This window comes from Lytechinus pictus, chromosome 10, assembly GCF_037042905.1.
Source record: "Lytechinus pictus isolate F3 Inbred chromosome 10, Lp3.0, whole genome shotgun sequence".
NCBI lineage: Eukaryota > Metazoa > Echinodermata > Echinoidea > Temnopleuroida > Toxopneustidae > Lytechinus > Lytechinus pictus.
The window spans coordinates 27,084,249-27,099,674 of record NC_087254.1 but is presented as its reverse complement, the minus strand read 5'-3'; the positions used below and the strand labels follow the sequence as shown (position 1 = coordinate 27,099,674).

At 34.9% G+C, this 15,426-nt stretch overlaps 1 protein-coding gene across 1 annotated transcript; it reads left to right on the top strand.

Annotated features, from left to right (window-relative positions):
• LOC129269389 (N-acetyllactosaminide beta-1,6-N-acetylglucosaminyl-transferase-like) lies at positions 1-11,081 on the top strand. Its single transcript, XM_054906883.2, has 2 exons — positions 1-661; positions 6,537-11,081. Exon 2 carries the CDS (start codon positions 6,741-6,743, stop codon positions 8,166-8,168), a length of 1,428 nt encoding a protein of 475 aa, XP_054762858.2. The 5' UTR covers positions 1-661; positions 6,537-6,740; the 3' UTR covers positions 8,169-11,081.
• The last annotated feature ends 4,345 nt before the right edge of the window (positions 11,082-15,426 follow it).

The window sequence follows — 15,426 nt, the reverse complement described above, 5'->3', positions numbered from 1 at the left end:
GATTTCGGAATTCGTATCTGATGATTAGTGCAGGCCAGCGAGTGGTGTATTGAACAGGATATATATACTCTGGTCGAATCGAATCCAGGGATCTTCCCTTCCCGTTTAGTCATACCGCACTGCATGAATGAGGGCTACGTGCTAGTGATAGATAATAGCAATTAGGTGTATATAGAGAGTGTCTGTCTGTGCCCTTATTTTTTGGACTTCGAGCTTTTAAAAATCCTCATTTCAACTTTGACTGTATAAAGCAACGAAACTGAAAGGATGATAAATAGACTGGTGTGCCGAGCCGTGCGACCAATTAATTCACCCCAAGTTTGCTGTGTCTATATTGGCAATGCTACTTTAGTCAACAATTGCAATACACCAACGGGGTTTGCTTTCAGTTCAGTTGGTTCACTTTTAAGCTCCTATACTGTCCAGATACCGGAATTCGACAGTAAAGCACAATTATTGTAAGACAATACGGACTAGCAATCCTACCGAGGAAATACTCCATTATCAGACGAGGAAATACATGCAGAATATGAAAATGGGCCGTTAGCATATTATGATTCGACGTCATTGTTTAGACTCCTATAAATGATTAACGGATTGAAGATCATGGAAGAGTGACACTGTACTGGGTCGATTGCCAGCTTCCTTCATGTGCCTTCAGGTAATGTATTCGTGTGTGAAAGTTGTTTATTTCCACTCGCTAATATTTGTCTAGGGCCAATATATCATGTCACATCCTTCTTTGTCGCTTTCATGTTTTTATATAACTTTGTCTCTCAAAACCTTTTCGTTTGCGGATGTTTTCTTCACCCAGGCCTGACGCCTGACCGCTTAGAATAATAACTATACATTTCGAATGCGTATGTCCATTCCACTGAATAATGCCCAAATACGCCTTATAAAAAAGCATAAGATACAGTAGTACAGAATAAAGTGGGAAGTACAGTCATGTATTAGTAAATTTAATGGTGTAATTCACAGAAATGGGGATTCAAATAGGAGGATATTAAGAAACTTGGTTAATTACTCAACATTTCGTTCTGCTCTTATGCATGCACTGCTCCTTGAAATCAAACATGTTCTATTTGCATAATATACTCCACAATCTACGCTTTCTCATTTTGTTTTGTACAGCATTTTGACTACTGTATTAATCTATATAAAGTAACTGTATTTATTGCATCCCGCAGTGTGATTGTAGTCCTTTTGTAGAGTTCAAACTTAAAGGCTTTTAGACATGGGTATACATGTGTAATAAATGTCAGTGTTTATCTTAATCTTATATTATTCCGATTGGAGATATAACCAAGTTTGATAAGCCTATATTTTCTATTTCAGTGATATTACACCCACCAAACAACAACAGCAACAAACAAACTGGGCGCTATCTCAATGTGTGCTCTTGTGGAGAGGCATTTGGAAAATGAGATAATACGATAAAATATAAATGAATTCATACAAAGGAATATTGTTTTTATTCTGCCCAATATCAAGCCCATTAAAGAATGAAATCTTTGGGACAAGATAGCTTGTGTGAAAACAGAAAAATCATAGAAACAGATCAACGAAAGTTTGAGAAAAATCGGACAAATAATGAGAAAGTTATGAGCATTTGAATATTGTGATCACTAATGCTATGGATATCCTCCCATTGGCAATGCGACAAGGATGTGTGATGTCACTTGTGAACAACGCTCCCCATCACTTTAGTATATGTTTCACTTAAACTGCCTCTTTTTTCACATCCATCAGTAGAGCATATATTCTTTCTATAGGAGGACATGTAATACAGATTTTTAAAGAAAACATCATGGATAAATACAGTTTGTATCACCATAAGAAAAAGCAAATAGAGACATTTTGGGGGTATTTTATAGTCCATCAAAGCATGGACCTATAGGTCCATGATCAAAGGGAAAGTTGTTCACATGTGACACACACATCCTTGTCGCATTGCCAATAGGAGGATCTCCATAGCATTAGTGATTGCAATATTCAAATGCTCATAACTTTCTCATTATTTGTCCGATTTTTCTCAAACTTTCTTTGTTCTTATTCTTTGATTTTTTTGTTTCGAAACAAGCCTACTTGTTCCAAAGGTTTCATTCCCCTTTAAAGGATTCCTGTCCCATTTCATCCTACCAGCATCTATTCAAGGAAGGTTTCTTCATAGAAAGACATTTTGAATTATCATTCGCCCAACCACATAATTTATTTCTTCCAAGTTTGAAAACTGTGTATGTCTAATCTGTAACAACAATAATCATTCCAACTTTCACGTTTAATTTTCTCTCATGGTGGAAAATTATGCACCACGTTGTAAGCAATCAAACGAATTTGATTACAATTGTCGGTTGGCTTTGGGGATTTTTAAATCAATATTATCATGATAAGTGTGCGCTGATGTTGCAATCTTGAACATTCGTACAATTACTCTCAACAATCGTCATGATCGTAATATTTAGTTTTCTCCCCTACCTTCAAATTAAAGAAGCTAATAAAACGTAATAGTTCTTGGTTAACATCTATGTAAAATCATAACTATCAATTGTGCAGTATGGAAATATGGAATTAAAGAAAATAAAATGGAAACAATTATTGTCATTATTACCCCCCCAAAAAAAAAAAAAAAAAAATTATTATTATTATTATTCAGCATGCAAAGAGTATGATAGTATGTTTGGGTGTCGTAGTATGTTATGTCTTGATATGTTGTATCTTGAGTAATATAGTATTTTGTCTGCGCACAACGTTTTCTTGATTATGAGTGCGCACTTGACAAAAAGGGGCATAATTGTGTACAATAGGAAGGACAATGATAAGAACAATGCTGATACAAAGTACAACAAAATGTAGATCTAGTGGCACGATTATACCTGTAGGCCCCAGGTCTTTCAATTGCTGAGGAAGTAAACTGCAGTGACACATAATCATGGCTATATTGAGCATTGATTGTGAAACCCCACCCACCTACTTCGCATCCTCCTACCATCCCGTGCTTGACCAGTATAGGGAAAACGGAACTGAATCATGAAACATGTTAAGTTAAATTTATTCATTCATTCATTCATGTATTTATTATTTCTTTTTTTCTTTTTTCATTTCTTCTTTCTTTCGTTGATTGATTGATTGATCATTTATTTATTCATGCATCCATCCCTCCATCCCTCCATCCGTTCATTCATTCATTCATTCATCCATTCAATTATATTCTCGATTAATTCATTCTTCATTCTTTCTTTCCTTCATTCATTCATTTTCCACATTGTATTTAATCAATGTTTCCTACATACTTTCCGTCCCCACCTCTCTGTCTCTCACTCTCTTATCTTTTCCCTCTTTACCCCGTGCACCTGTGACAATATTAAAACCACTGCTCGAATGTAATTAGATACATTTTCTGAGGAGCATAAATTATGTTTTCCTTCAGCCATGGACATGTCTTTAATTTCGGCACTTTCTTGATTTTTCATGACAAACTCGTCAACATCATACACTCCTCAAACCTTTGCTTTTCAGACATGTCAGATTTTCAGGGAAGAAAACATCGACCCATACCTCCAAGCACGGATACAATGGTCGACCGTACTTGTCGACCTAATTTTTGACGAAGTTACACACCCTCTCCCAGCGGCGTAATGGGCCAAAAAATTTGAGGGAGCTCGACATGGCGTATCGCATAAAATTAATGAAAGGTTGCGAGCGAGCGAAAAATTTAACATTTTTATTACAAAAATCCAAGTTTGGGATAGATTTCGACATGATATTCAGAAAATAATATAATATTTCACCCTTATCCCTTTCCTTTTCTCTTTTTTTCTTGGTCGTGAAAAATTTGGGGGCCAGAGCCCCACAAGCCCCCCCCCCCCCCATAATGTACGTTAGTGCTCTCTCTAAAATGAAAGAAAATTGTAATGGCCTGCATTCCTGCAAAGTCATATAATTATTCATATTTCCTATATTGCGGGAAAGCGACTCGTGATGGGTCCCAGGTATGAATTGGTCATTTAAATCCATAAGGCGATTTTTATTGGACGAATTTTATCTGACGAATTTTATTGCCATCCCAGCTAACGAGATAATGGTGATGTACTTTGGAGTTTTGAACTTTAATTAATATTATCGCAATATGTTTATGAATATCTTACTAAAAATTCAATTCAACGGTGTGTACGTTCCATGTATGTCCATGGTTATAGCAATACCGTGCAAATGCTAACGGATCGCTCAAAATATTCTTAGTCATTTATTCTGTCATTGAAAAAAAAACCGTTATCAATGACTTTTCTGGTTTTGATGAAAATACATGGGGCTCAATATAGACTTTATTGTGTCCTTCATTTGTATTGTTTACTCAAGGTGACAGTCAGGGGCGGACTAAAAAAAACATAAGGGGCATATGCCTACTATATACACTGTACAATGTAGTTAGTCTATTCCTACGGATATTGCTGACACCAACAAATAATAATAACAAAAAACGAGGATTTAGAAAATGCCTTCACTTGCAAAAAATGACGTAATTGCCTCTCAAAACTTCTAACAAGTTTAAAAGAGGTTATTACCACAAATAAGGACACACTTTTCCTACAAGATGAAATACAGCTGATTTCTTTTTTGGGGGGCAGGGGTCGGGGGCGGGAGGGATGGTTATTCGCGGGCTAACGAGGCAATAAGAAAAAAAATCCAAGAGTCAGTTTTGAAAGCCTTTTTAATTAGCACAATTGGGCATATATTCAAAATAAAAATGGAGAAACCTTAAATGCACGTTTTGGAGTCAAAATATCCTCAGATGTAGGCTGCAAAGCGGTCACATGAAAAGGATGTGCATGGAGTTCAAAATAGAAGGATGAACCAAATCATAATGAATATTATATTGTATTTATGATAGCACTTAATACATGGTGTTACTAAGCGCTTCAAGCAAACGAGTTCCAAATTACGCAGTCACTCGAACATGAAATACTTAAACGTATGAAAAATACAGTGCGTCCCAGAAAAAACGAAACCGAGATTTAGCGATGATTTATCATAACTTAATCAAAAATAAAATAGACAAATGACCTACCAATGTAAAGCTTAGAATCTCCTCTTTCATCTGATATTACTTAGATTATTCCTCATTCACGCATGAGTGATCAAAAACAATTTGAAGGAAGGATACCAAAAACTCATTTGGCGGGGGGTATATGAATTTCAAAAAGAAAATCACATGTCTTAAAAGTTCAATATCTGCTCTTTAATTTGATACCTCAATTACAGAAAATGGTCAAGAAATAACAAAGTTCTGGTTATTTGAAATAAGGCTTGAATTTCCATAATTTCATTAAATAAACTGTTTTCACCGGTTTCCCACAGAAGCTATCGCATGGTTAACAAAAGACTTAATGCATGGCTGATCGTAAACAAAACGGAGTGTCGAGTGAGTTTGAACGCTAGCCTGTAAAACCTCTTCATTTTATAATTAATATCAGATGAAAGAGGAGATTCTAAGCTTTACATTGGTAGGTCATTTGTCTATTTTATTTGTGATTAAGTTATGATAAATCATCGCTAAATCTCGGTTTCGTTTTTTCTGGGACGCACTGTATAGCAGTAACCTGCACAGGGCCATGGGAACGATTTTTGTTGTTGTTGCTAGTTAAGATTTGACAAGAAAAAAAAGCGTTCCGCTACACATTTCTACCATTTGGCATACCTACCAGATTTCTAAGGGGTGAGACTATGGAATATAACCGCAGCAGCACCCAGCACCTCCGCTTCCCAGGGCTATGAACCTATAGGATTATTAATGGTGTGACGAACCATGGACCTAATAGGTCCATGGACGAACCCACCCATTTATACCATCAAGAACCTCATATGCTGATAAGTTATAAAAGAAACCTTGACCAGTTCTTTGATTGTAAAAAACATTTTCCTGCTTATCTGGAGAACCTTTAGAGGCCAACACGGGACAAAGAATAATTCTATAAATTTATAGAGTGTACTGCAAAAGCATGGGATCGGATAAAGCACAGGTTTAACTCACAAATTAAACAATAAGTTTACTCTTCACTTATATGGAATGCTATGTTCTGTGACACATGTCAATGTTAACTGATACTGCTTTCACACCAAGGTACGGTCGCAGAGACCGTACCCACTGACCCAGCGACCAAATTGGGTAACCATTATTTTGTGAAAGCATTTCATCGTACTCAGCGACCGATCGTTTTAACTTAAGCACCGTAGAACGTAGTTAGATACCAACTCTTTAAACCCAATTATGGTGTTATTTGAATTTCCAATGTGTACATTTGCTCGTTATTCTAACAATTGGTGATATTACTCTGGGGTATATACAGTATTTCACACCGGAGTTGTGGTTTAACATGTAGCCAACCATGGGTTTTACAGTAAAGTAATGATTCAGGCCTTATGTTGAATAAGTATATAACATGAATAACGTAAGACATATAAGGATATATATTAATGTGATAAGTGGAGTCTTCCGTATATCAGATTCTCATAATGATTTTATCTTTATTTTACAGTATCCATAGACGACGAGAAATGCCGTACACCCGAAGAGCGGAAATGAGAGATGAACTAAACTTTACTTTACTACCAGCGACTTACTGCGCAATCGGCTTCGCTATATACTTCTGACTTTGAAAGCGTTTCCCAAGGAACAAACATTGGACCAATCCTATTCGACCGGCATTCGTGCTTTTACTGACCATGCTGGCAGAACCACAATGGGAGGGAAAAGACGAGCTTGCAAACTCTCTATCCGTAAGTTAGGGAGTCTGTTCGGGGTTTGTTGTGTCCTATATTTCATTATATCTTTCGGATTTCTTAGCCCTGAGCAAAATGCCTCCGAAACCGATAAAAGGTGCTTTGACGAACAATCTGTCGTACGGCATCAAGCTCTTGGTGAGGATAAGAAGAACGATGTAAGCTGTCAAGATGCGGTTTGTGGACGAGTTCCAAGCCCAGAACTGCAATCCAACTTCAAATCAGGTACTTGGAACTCTTTATACAACTCACCCGGATACCATAAACGCTACGATGTCAACTGTTCTGGTATTATTCATAATAATCAGACAATCATACGTCAGGCATACGAGGCAATCCGACGGGAAGAAGTGAAGGTCCCTTGTGACGAAGAGGTGGTGAATTGGACCAAAGATTGTCCGTTATACAGACGACATCGCCGATATCCGCTCAGAGCGCTATCGGTTGAAGAATCGGAGTACCCTCTTGCGTATATTATCGCTGGGCACAAGGAAGCGGCCCAAATTGAACGTCTCCTCCGAGTTATTTACCAGCCACAGAATTTCTACTGTATCCATATCGATACCAAATCTCGATCGGCTCTTCACCAAGCAATTCGTAATCTTGCCGCCTGTTTCGATAATGTATTCGTCGCTTCCAAACTTGAGAATGTACAGTACGCCGGATTTAGCCGAGTGCAGGCCGATATCAACTGCATGAGAGACCTCGTGAAGCACGAATGGAAATACGTGATCAATCTTTGTGGACAGGACTTCCCGCTCAAAACCAATCTCGAAATTGTCAGACAGATGAAAGCATACAATGGTCTCAACGATATACCGGGTATTTTCCCAGAGCAGACTCAATGGTTTATTGGTAGGACTAAATTCAAACATGAGGTTATCCGAGGTGAAGTCATTCGAACTAATATCGAAAAACCCGATCCACCTCACAATGCCAAAATGTACTTTGGGAATGCCTACTATGCTGCTACAAAAGAGTATGTTGTACATCTCCTTACAGATAAAAAAGCAAATGACATAATAGTTTATCTAAAGGATTCTCTCAGCCCGGATGAACATCTGTGGGTTACATTAAACCGGTATCCGGGGGTACCAGGTGGGTATCCGAACTCAACCTGGGCATCAAATGTTCGATTCATCCGATGGACAAATTCTGATTACTATGCACCGTGCGTCGGCAAGTACGTTCGAGCTGTTTGCGTGATCGGAGCCGGCTATCTGCCTTATTTGTCAAGCCAACCGCATATATTTGTCAATAAACTCTATTACAGTTATGATCCAATCACATTGCAATGTTTAGAAGAATTCTTAGACTACAGGACGGTTTTTCCGGAATCACTGTCTGAATATGTTCAGGATTATCCAAGCAAAAATATGTTTCCTTAATTGCAATAATTGTCGCAAGTACTATAAATCGAAAAAGCTATTTTTTTTGCCATTCATTTTTTTATGATTTTCCATAACCATGATAATTACATCTAAATCTCCTTGAGTACGTCATAGCAATATGTGAGGACATTTCCTTTAAGGGAATTAAAGGGTATTTAAAAATACTGGAGAACAAATTAAGGCCTTACGCAAGCGAGGGATGGAAGCGACCAAGCTTATCAGTTTTTACTTATTTATATTGAATACATTCTTCGCAAGGATTTAAACGACAAAAATAAATGTTCGAAAAAAGGGTTAATTTGTTGCATACGTATTACCATGATACAAATCGCTGCAAATCTCGTAATCGGTCATTCCATTTTGAATCGCTTTGCATTTTCTTCAGAATTTCAATTTCAATAGTTAACAATTTCATTTGTCAATCAGTACTGGAAGACTTTATTTTGTTGACCTGGCTTATCTTTGTCTTACTCACTAGAGATATTAGCCAACATGCACGTCATTTGAGAAAATTTTGAAGTACCACAAATCTTGTTAGAGATTTTACCATTGTGATTCCATGACGTGATATTCCTTGGATGGTGTATAATTATTAGGATTAACAGGGCTTTTCCATATTTTCTTAAAGACTATAAAGAAGATTATTTTTCAATACAAACTAGTGTGGCATGTTAAGGATTAATTAAGATTTTTTTTACCTTACTATGCTTACTGTGTTGATATTCCTACATCAATATGAGAGTATAATGCCTCGATTTTACACCTAATTTACTGGATTTATTTTGGGACATTCGACATCAGTAAAATATTTTTATTAGCACTTGACTCCATATTTGAAGTCAATTACAACATGAAAATATGACACATTTTGGTGATCTTTGAACATGAATTGAATGATACTAGGTGTCACTTTGGGATCAAACTCCGAACAAAATATAAAGATACGCCACAGTATAATACGCTGTTTAAAATTTTATACACTGCTATTTACCATAACCTTACGGTAGTTTTTTAACAGTTTAAATTAAGCATGGTTGTTTAATAGTTTAAACAACCATGCTTAATTTATTGAGAATTGAATATTAATAATCAAAGTTTGATGTTAAATACTGGTTTCAACTGTTTAAAAAAATTACTGTATGAATCATAATGTAAACACTAAACAGCGTTTTTCGCGGTCCTACGTAGATAGGCAGATTGGGCCACTGACAGACACCTGAAAGAAAAAATAATGATATGCAATAACAAAAATAGATACATTAGATAACACTAACAGAATAAACAGTACTTTCATGCTATTTCAATGTGGCTTTTCAGAGCTGGATTTTTTGTTTTGTGTCGGGGGCGGTCACTTTGAACCGCCCCCAGATTCCCAATCTTCGACGTGAAATGTCCGACCGACGCAAAATTGTGCTCTATAAGACACATTTTTTTATAATGATATTTTTCTGTTTTTGCTGATGAAATTGTTGAATATACACGTATATATTTATTCTATATTATTTCCCTCAAAGGAAGCATTGTGGAAAGAACTTTCAGCATTGCATGATTTAATTTTTATTGAAAATTGTTAAATCTTTATTTATATAATGATTTACCAATTTATTATGTATTCTAGTACTTGTTTTTATGACTGAATGTGTTCTAGACTTTCACTTTGATCAGTTTCGAATAAGAAAGTATCATTCAAATTGCGTAGGATATGAAATTTACGGTGTATTGTGAAATTTTTATGAAATCAGTATTTTCAATTCGTTATGTTTCAACAGCCGTGAATAAAATAGTTATTTTGTTGTGAATATCTGATGTTTTAAGTAAGCTGCAATTGACCAATTCAGTTCTAACTTGTATTTTGCAAAAAGGCCACTTTAAATTGAGAATGAAGGTATAATTTTGATGATTATTCGAGTAGTTATTATAATATTACAATTTAAATGAATTATTCCTTTAACAATCAGTAGCATTGTTGAAATAATCGTTGCCTATAAAATTATTCAATCTTTATCGCAAATGATTCATATTTAGTGTCAAACCCAAATGCGTTTTACTGTTCAGGTAAATGGATTCTGAAAAATCCCTCATTTTTAATTTCTAATGACTTTACAGGGATTTTAATGATATTGGATAACGATCATTTGATATTTTTATTTCAGTATAAAACACATTTTCAATCAAAGTTATTTATATGACATAATTTAAGTGAATTCATTTGAAATGATCGGTGTTATTCTAGATGGATATGGATTTAAAAACAATTTGACATTCATTATGTAAAAATTATTCTAACCCGATAGTAACTTGCACGATTCAAATGGATTAATTTGATTTTTTTTTTAGTTGAAGTGGTATCGAAAAGATTATTATTGTATCAGATAGCGATAATGTGATCCTTGCACTTGAATAAATGTGAGACAGGATTTCCAAATTACCTTTTCCACTCCACTTAGAGTGTGTCACAGGTCCATGGTAGTATAAACGATTGATCATAGATTTCCAGCAAGGTAAAAAAAAAAGTATAGCACCAGTTCGTGCAGCGGTAAATATGTTAAATTCAAGCTAGTAAAGAAGATTTTTCAATTCAAATAAAACCTACCTGCATAATTAGAATTGAACAAATCTGTGTTATAAATAATCTTTCATGATGATTTTACAAACATACTTTGGAATTGTACTACAACTGAAATGACACAAAATTCATGTTCCGAATCGTGTGAGACAGAACATTTTGTTTGAAACAGTCGGTATTTTGCTTGTAGGCTCAATTTGTATTAATGTTTTAAAGCTTGTATTATTCCAGATGCAATTTTCGTGCTTGATATTTTTATCAAATTAGACTGTTAAATAATGACAGTCAAAATGTTTGAATTTGTACTGAAATTGAATTATTAAAATTGGATTGACGTAACAACATTGCCATAATATGTCATACTCGTCTCTTTCAAATACCCATCTAACCAGGGCCATTGGAACAACTTTTTTTACTGGTTATGCTGATGTAAATTTGACAAGCAGAAAAAGAGGGTTTCACTGCAAAATGAAGGTTATTTCTTTCCCGACAAATTTGACAAGAAAAAAAAATGGTTTCGATAAAATATATAGGTCATTTCGCTTATAAACCAACCAGAATTCCTAGAGGTGCTGCCTATGTAGATTGCAGCACCCCAGGGAAAATCTTGGGGGTGCTGATGAAGCACCCCCAGCACCCCCGCTTTCCAGGGCCATGCATGTAAAATGTCATATCAAATCGAAGCCAATTTTTAAACAGATTTTGAGGAACATAAATTATTTTGGTCCCTTTTGGAGCAAGATTCCTTATTGTGTATTCACAACGCGCAGTATTAACCACGGAGATATAGAAATTCATTTACACTTATAAAAAGAAATTCCTCACTATTGGGTAAAAATATATTGAATATTCTGTAAATTTTACGCAATGTTGCGTTGAAATTAACCCTTAATACATGCATTGTGCCCAATATTGGGGGGGGGGGGGATACCCAGCAAACATGCATGTTCCCTTTTTACCCAATATTGGGTATTTCTTACTCGATAATTTTAGAGTGTAAGGGGTCCCTAATGTTACATGACATGTTTTTTTCCTAATTAGTTCCCAAGATTTACTTACTCGTTTCATCGAGTTTTAACTCGTTCCTTCGTCATAATACCTTTTTCAATTCCTTTGTTTTATAATCAAGTACAATAAATTGTCATAATAACGGATATCGATGGAATAGCGCCATCGCCACTAAAACCAACCAACCAACCTTGATCCCTCCACTTAAAATTCGTTCCAACGACTTATAACCATAAGCAGAGGGAAATCTCAGACTTCGACAACCGACTTTACCATCTCTGCTTTAAAGGGCAAGTCTATCCCCCAAAAAAGTTAATTTGAACAAAAAGAGAAAAATCCAACAAGCATAACACTGAAAATTTCATCAAAATTGGATGTGAAATAAGAAAGTTATGACATTTCTAAGTTTTGCTGAATTTCACAAAACAGTTATATTCACATCCTCGTCGGTCTGCAAATGAGAGGGCTGATGACATCACTCACTATTTCTTTTGTATTTTATTATATGAAATATGAAAGAATCAAATTTTCTCCCTGTTGTCTTATGAAACAAAGTTTTATTTCTCCCTGAACATGTGATTTACCATTGTTCTAACATTTTATGGTTCAGCCAAGTTGGTCCTTATTGTCAAATCTGTAAAAATTGATATATTGTAATAATTCAGTTTCAGTTTCAGTTTTATTTTTTCTCATTTCCAACAAAACAGTAGACAAAATCCATCATAAATACAGTTATAACAATTGAAATGTAATAAAGAAACATGTAACACAATATGTATATATATATATATTCATCTAAATTATACATTTGAAACTTAATATGGATCATGAAATATTTGTGGCTGAAAATAAAAGGCTGGAAATGGAGAGGTCCACTGTGAAGCTGTGCTTGTAAATCGTGGACCCCTCAAAACAAATTATTCATTAATATTAAATTACATAATTAAAATAATGATAGTGGCCAAAAGAGGGGAAGAAAAATGTGAAATAAACAATAACATGATGCATGAAATGAGTAATTTACGAAGAATAACAAGGAGAGACGATGAGGAGAACATATCTGCATGTGGACTAAAATAAGAAAATGTTTCACAGGTGATGTATAACGAGTATGAAGTAAACGCGCAAAGGAAACGGATCAAAGTGTATTTCTGGTTGAGCAGTGGTGACGAGTTCTTCGATACCAACAATAATAACAATGACAGTAATAAAAGAGATAATGATAATGTTGATGATATTGATAATCACAATAATAATGGTAATCATGATAATAATAACAAAAATAATCATGATAATAGTGATAATAATGATAATATTGACAATAAAAAAGGGACAATCTAAGTACTACAGGGAGAGCTAGGTTTTATACGTAGCCAATAAAAATGTCTTCAGTTTTCTTTTGAAGACTGCAAGTGAAGGGGAGTTTTTCAAATCTATGCGCAAAGTATTCAAACAATAAAAAACAAAATAAATAGTGAGTGAGGGATATCATCGATTCTCTCATTTGCATGTCACTGAGTTGTGCATAACTGTTTTGTGAAAAATAAGCGAAAATGTAAATTGCCAAAACTTTCTTATTTTACAGTCCGATTTTGATGAAATTTTCAAAGTGATGCTTGTTTGATTTTTCTCTATTGATCACAATTAACATTTTTCTGGGGTGGACCCGACCTTTAAACTTTATATAACGCTGTTAACAGTTCAAACAACCGTGCTTAATCTACGAGAATAAAATATCAATTAAACAAAAAATTTAAACACTAACTGTTTGAATAACTACTGTAAGATATATTAAACAGCGTTGTATAATCATAGAAAAAACATAAACAGCGTCTCAGTTTACTGTGCGGGGGTGAGGAAACTTGCACTTGAGAGAAACCAGACAGTGCAAACAAAACAATTCAGATAATATATGAATTTATTAACCGGGATTAAAATTCATCGGAATAGAATAAGCATACGACTCCCGAAAACCATATCATCAATAACATCCAAGACGTACATAATATATTTTCTATATAGGCCTTTATCCATCTGTTGGCGATTACATGCAAATGTTGAAGATAATCGTTAAATTTATTAATCAGGATTACAATAAGCACACGACTCCAAAAAACATAATATAACATCCTAGGCGTACATAATATTACTATATATCCATCTATCCTACTAGTGACTTGACGATTATATGAAATGTTGATGTTCATAATATAAGGATAGATATACGGCTGAATACCACATCGCGGTGAAGAGAGATTTGTAAAAAAAGAAAGTATTATAAACCTTTGTATAATAAGAGAGTTCAGATTCGTCATTTCAGAATCTAATTCCTGTCGTAATCCTGGAATGTATTGGCGAGGAAAGGATTTCAATTCGATTAGAACTAAAAGTTTATTTCTAAAATTTAGTCCAGTTATGAAGAGAAAGGACTATATATAAGGACTTGAAAAGTTATTCCGAAACACGCATAATCATGTCGCACCAAACTAAGCAGAAATTTTATCCGTCACAGAAGAAGAAAAAAAAAAGAGTTAAACGCAAAATCAGATCACTGCCCATCGTTTGAGACATTAGGTGACTGGATTCTCATTCCTTGATTGCTAGCGCAAATCTGCAAGAGGAAAAACAACACGAGAGATAAGTTATGTTAATTGTACTTGGTTACCTTGGCATTATGCAGAACTTTATTCGGCATTTTTGACGTGTTGAAGGTCAAGTCTACCCCAGGAAAATGTTGATTTGAATCAATAGGGAATAATCAGACAAGCAGAATGCTGAAAATTTCATTGAAATCGGACGAAGAATAAGAATGTTATGACATTTTAAAGTTTCGGTTAATTATTCACCAAATAGTTAGATGCACAATTTTAGTCACATGCCAATGAGAGGATTGGTGATGTCCCTCACTCACTATTTCTTTTGTTTTTTTATTGTTTGAATTATACATGTCAATTTCTAGAGATTTGAAAACAAGGACCAACTTTACTGAACCATAAAGTGTTACACATCGGTATAATTCCACATGTTCAGGAAGAAATAAAACTTTGTTTCACAGGACAATGAGGAGAAAATGAGAATATTTCATATTTCATATAATAAAATACAAGATAAATAGTGAGTGAGTGATGTCATCAGTTCCCTCATTTGCATACCGACCGGGATGTGCATAATTATGACTGTTTTGCGAAATAAAGCGAAACTTAAAAATGTCATAACTTTCTTATTTTACATCCGATTTTGATGAAATTTTCTCTTTTTATTCAAATCAACTTCTTGTTGGGGTGGACTTGTCCCTTAAAAGCAGCAACAGATCAATATTCACAGGAATATTGTAATTGTAATTCAGTGTCAATATTATCTGGCTTTACCAAAAGAAGGAAAGGCACTGAAAAATGACACAAAAACACGGATGAAAAAATAATAAGGAGGGGAGGGGGGTCAACATAAACGAAACATTTTTTAGTATAAATTGTTTGACAAATAAAATAAAATAAAGAAGTAAATAAGGATATGTGTAATGTTAACGCCGATGAAATCATCTACACGTCATAAAAAACTTACGGGCAAAAACCCCCACTCACCCCCTTCCCCCGGATCCGAACTCTAACTCCACGATGTGTTATACCTTCAATTAATAACATCTCGAATGCAAAATGTAATTATTAAAGAAACCGTATCGGA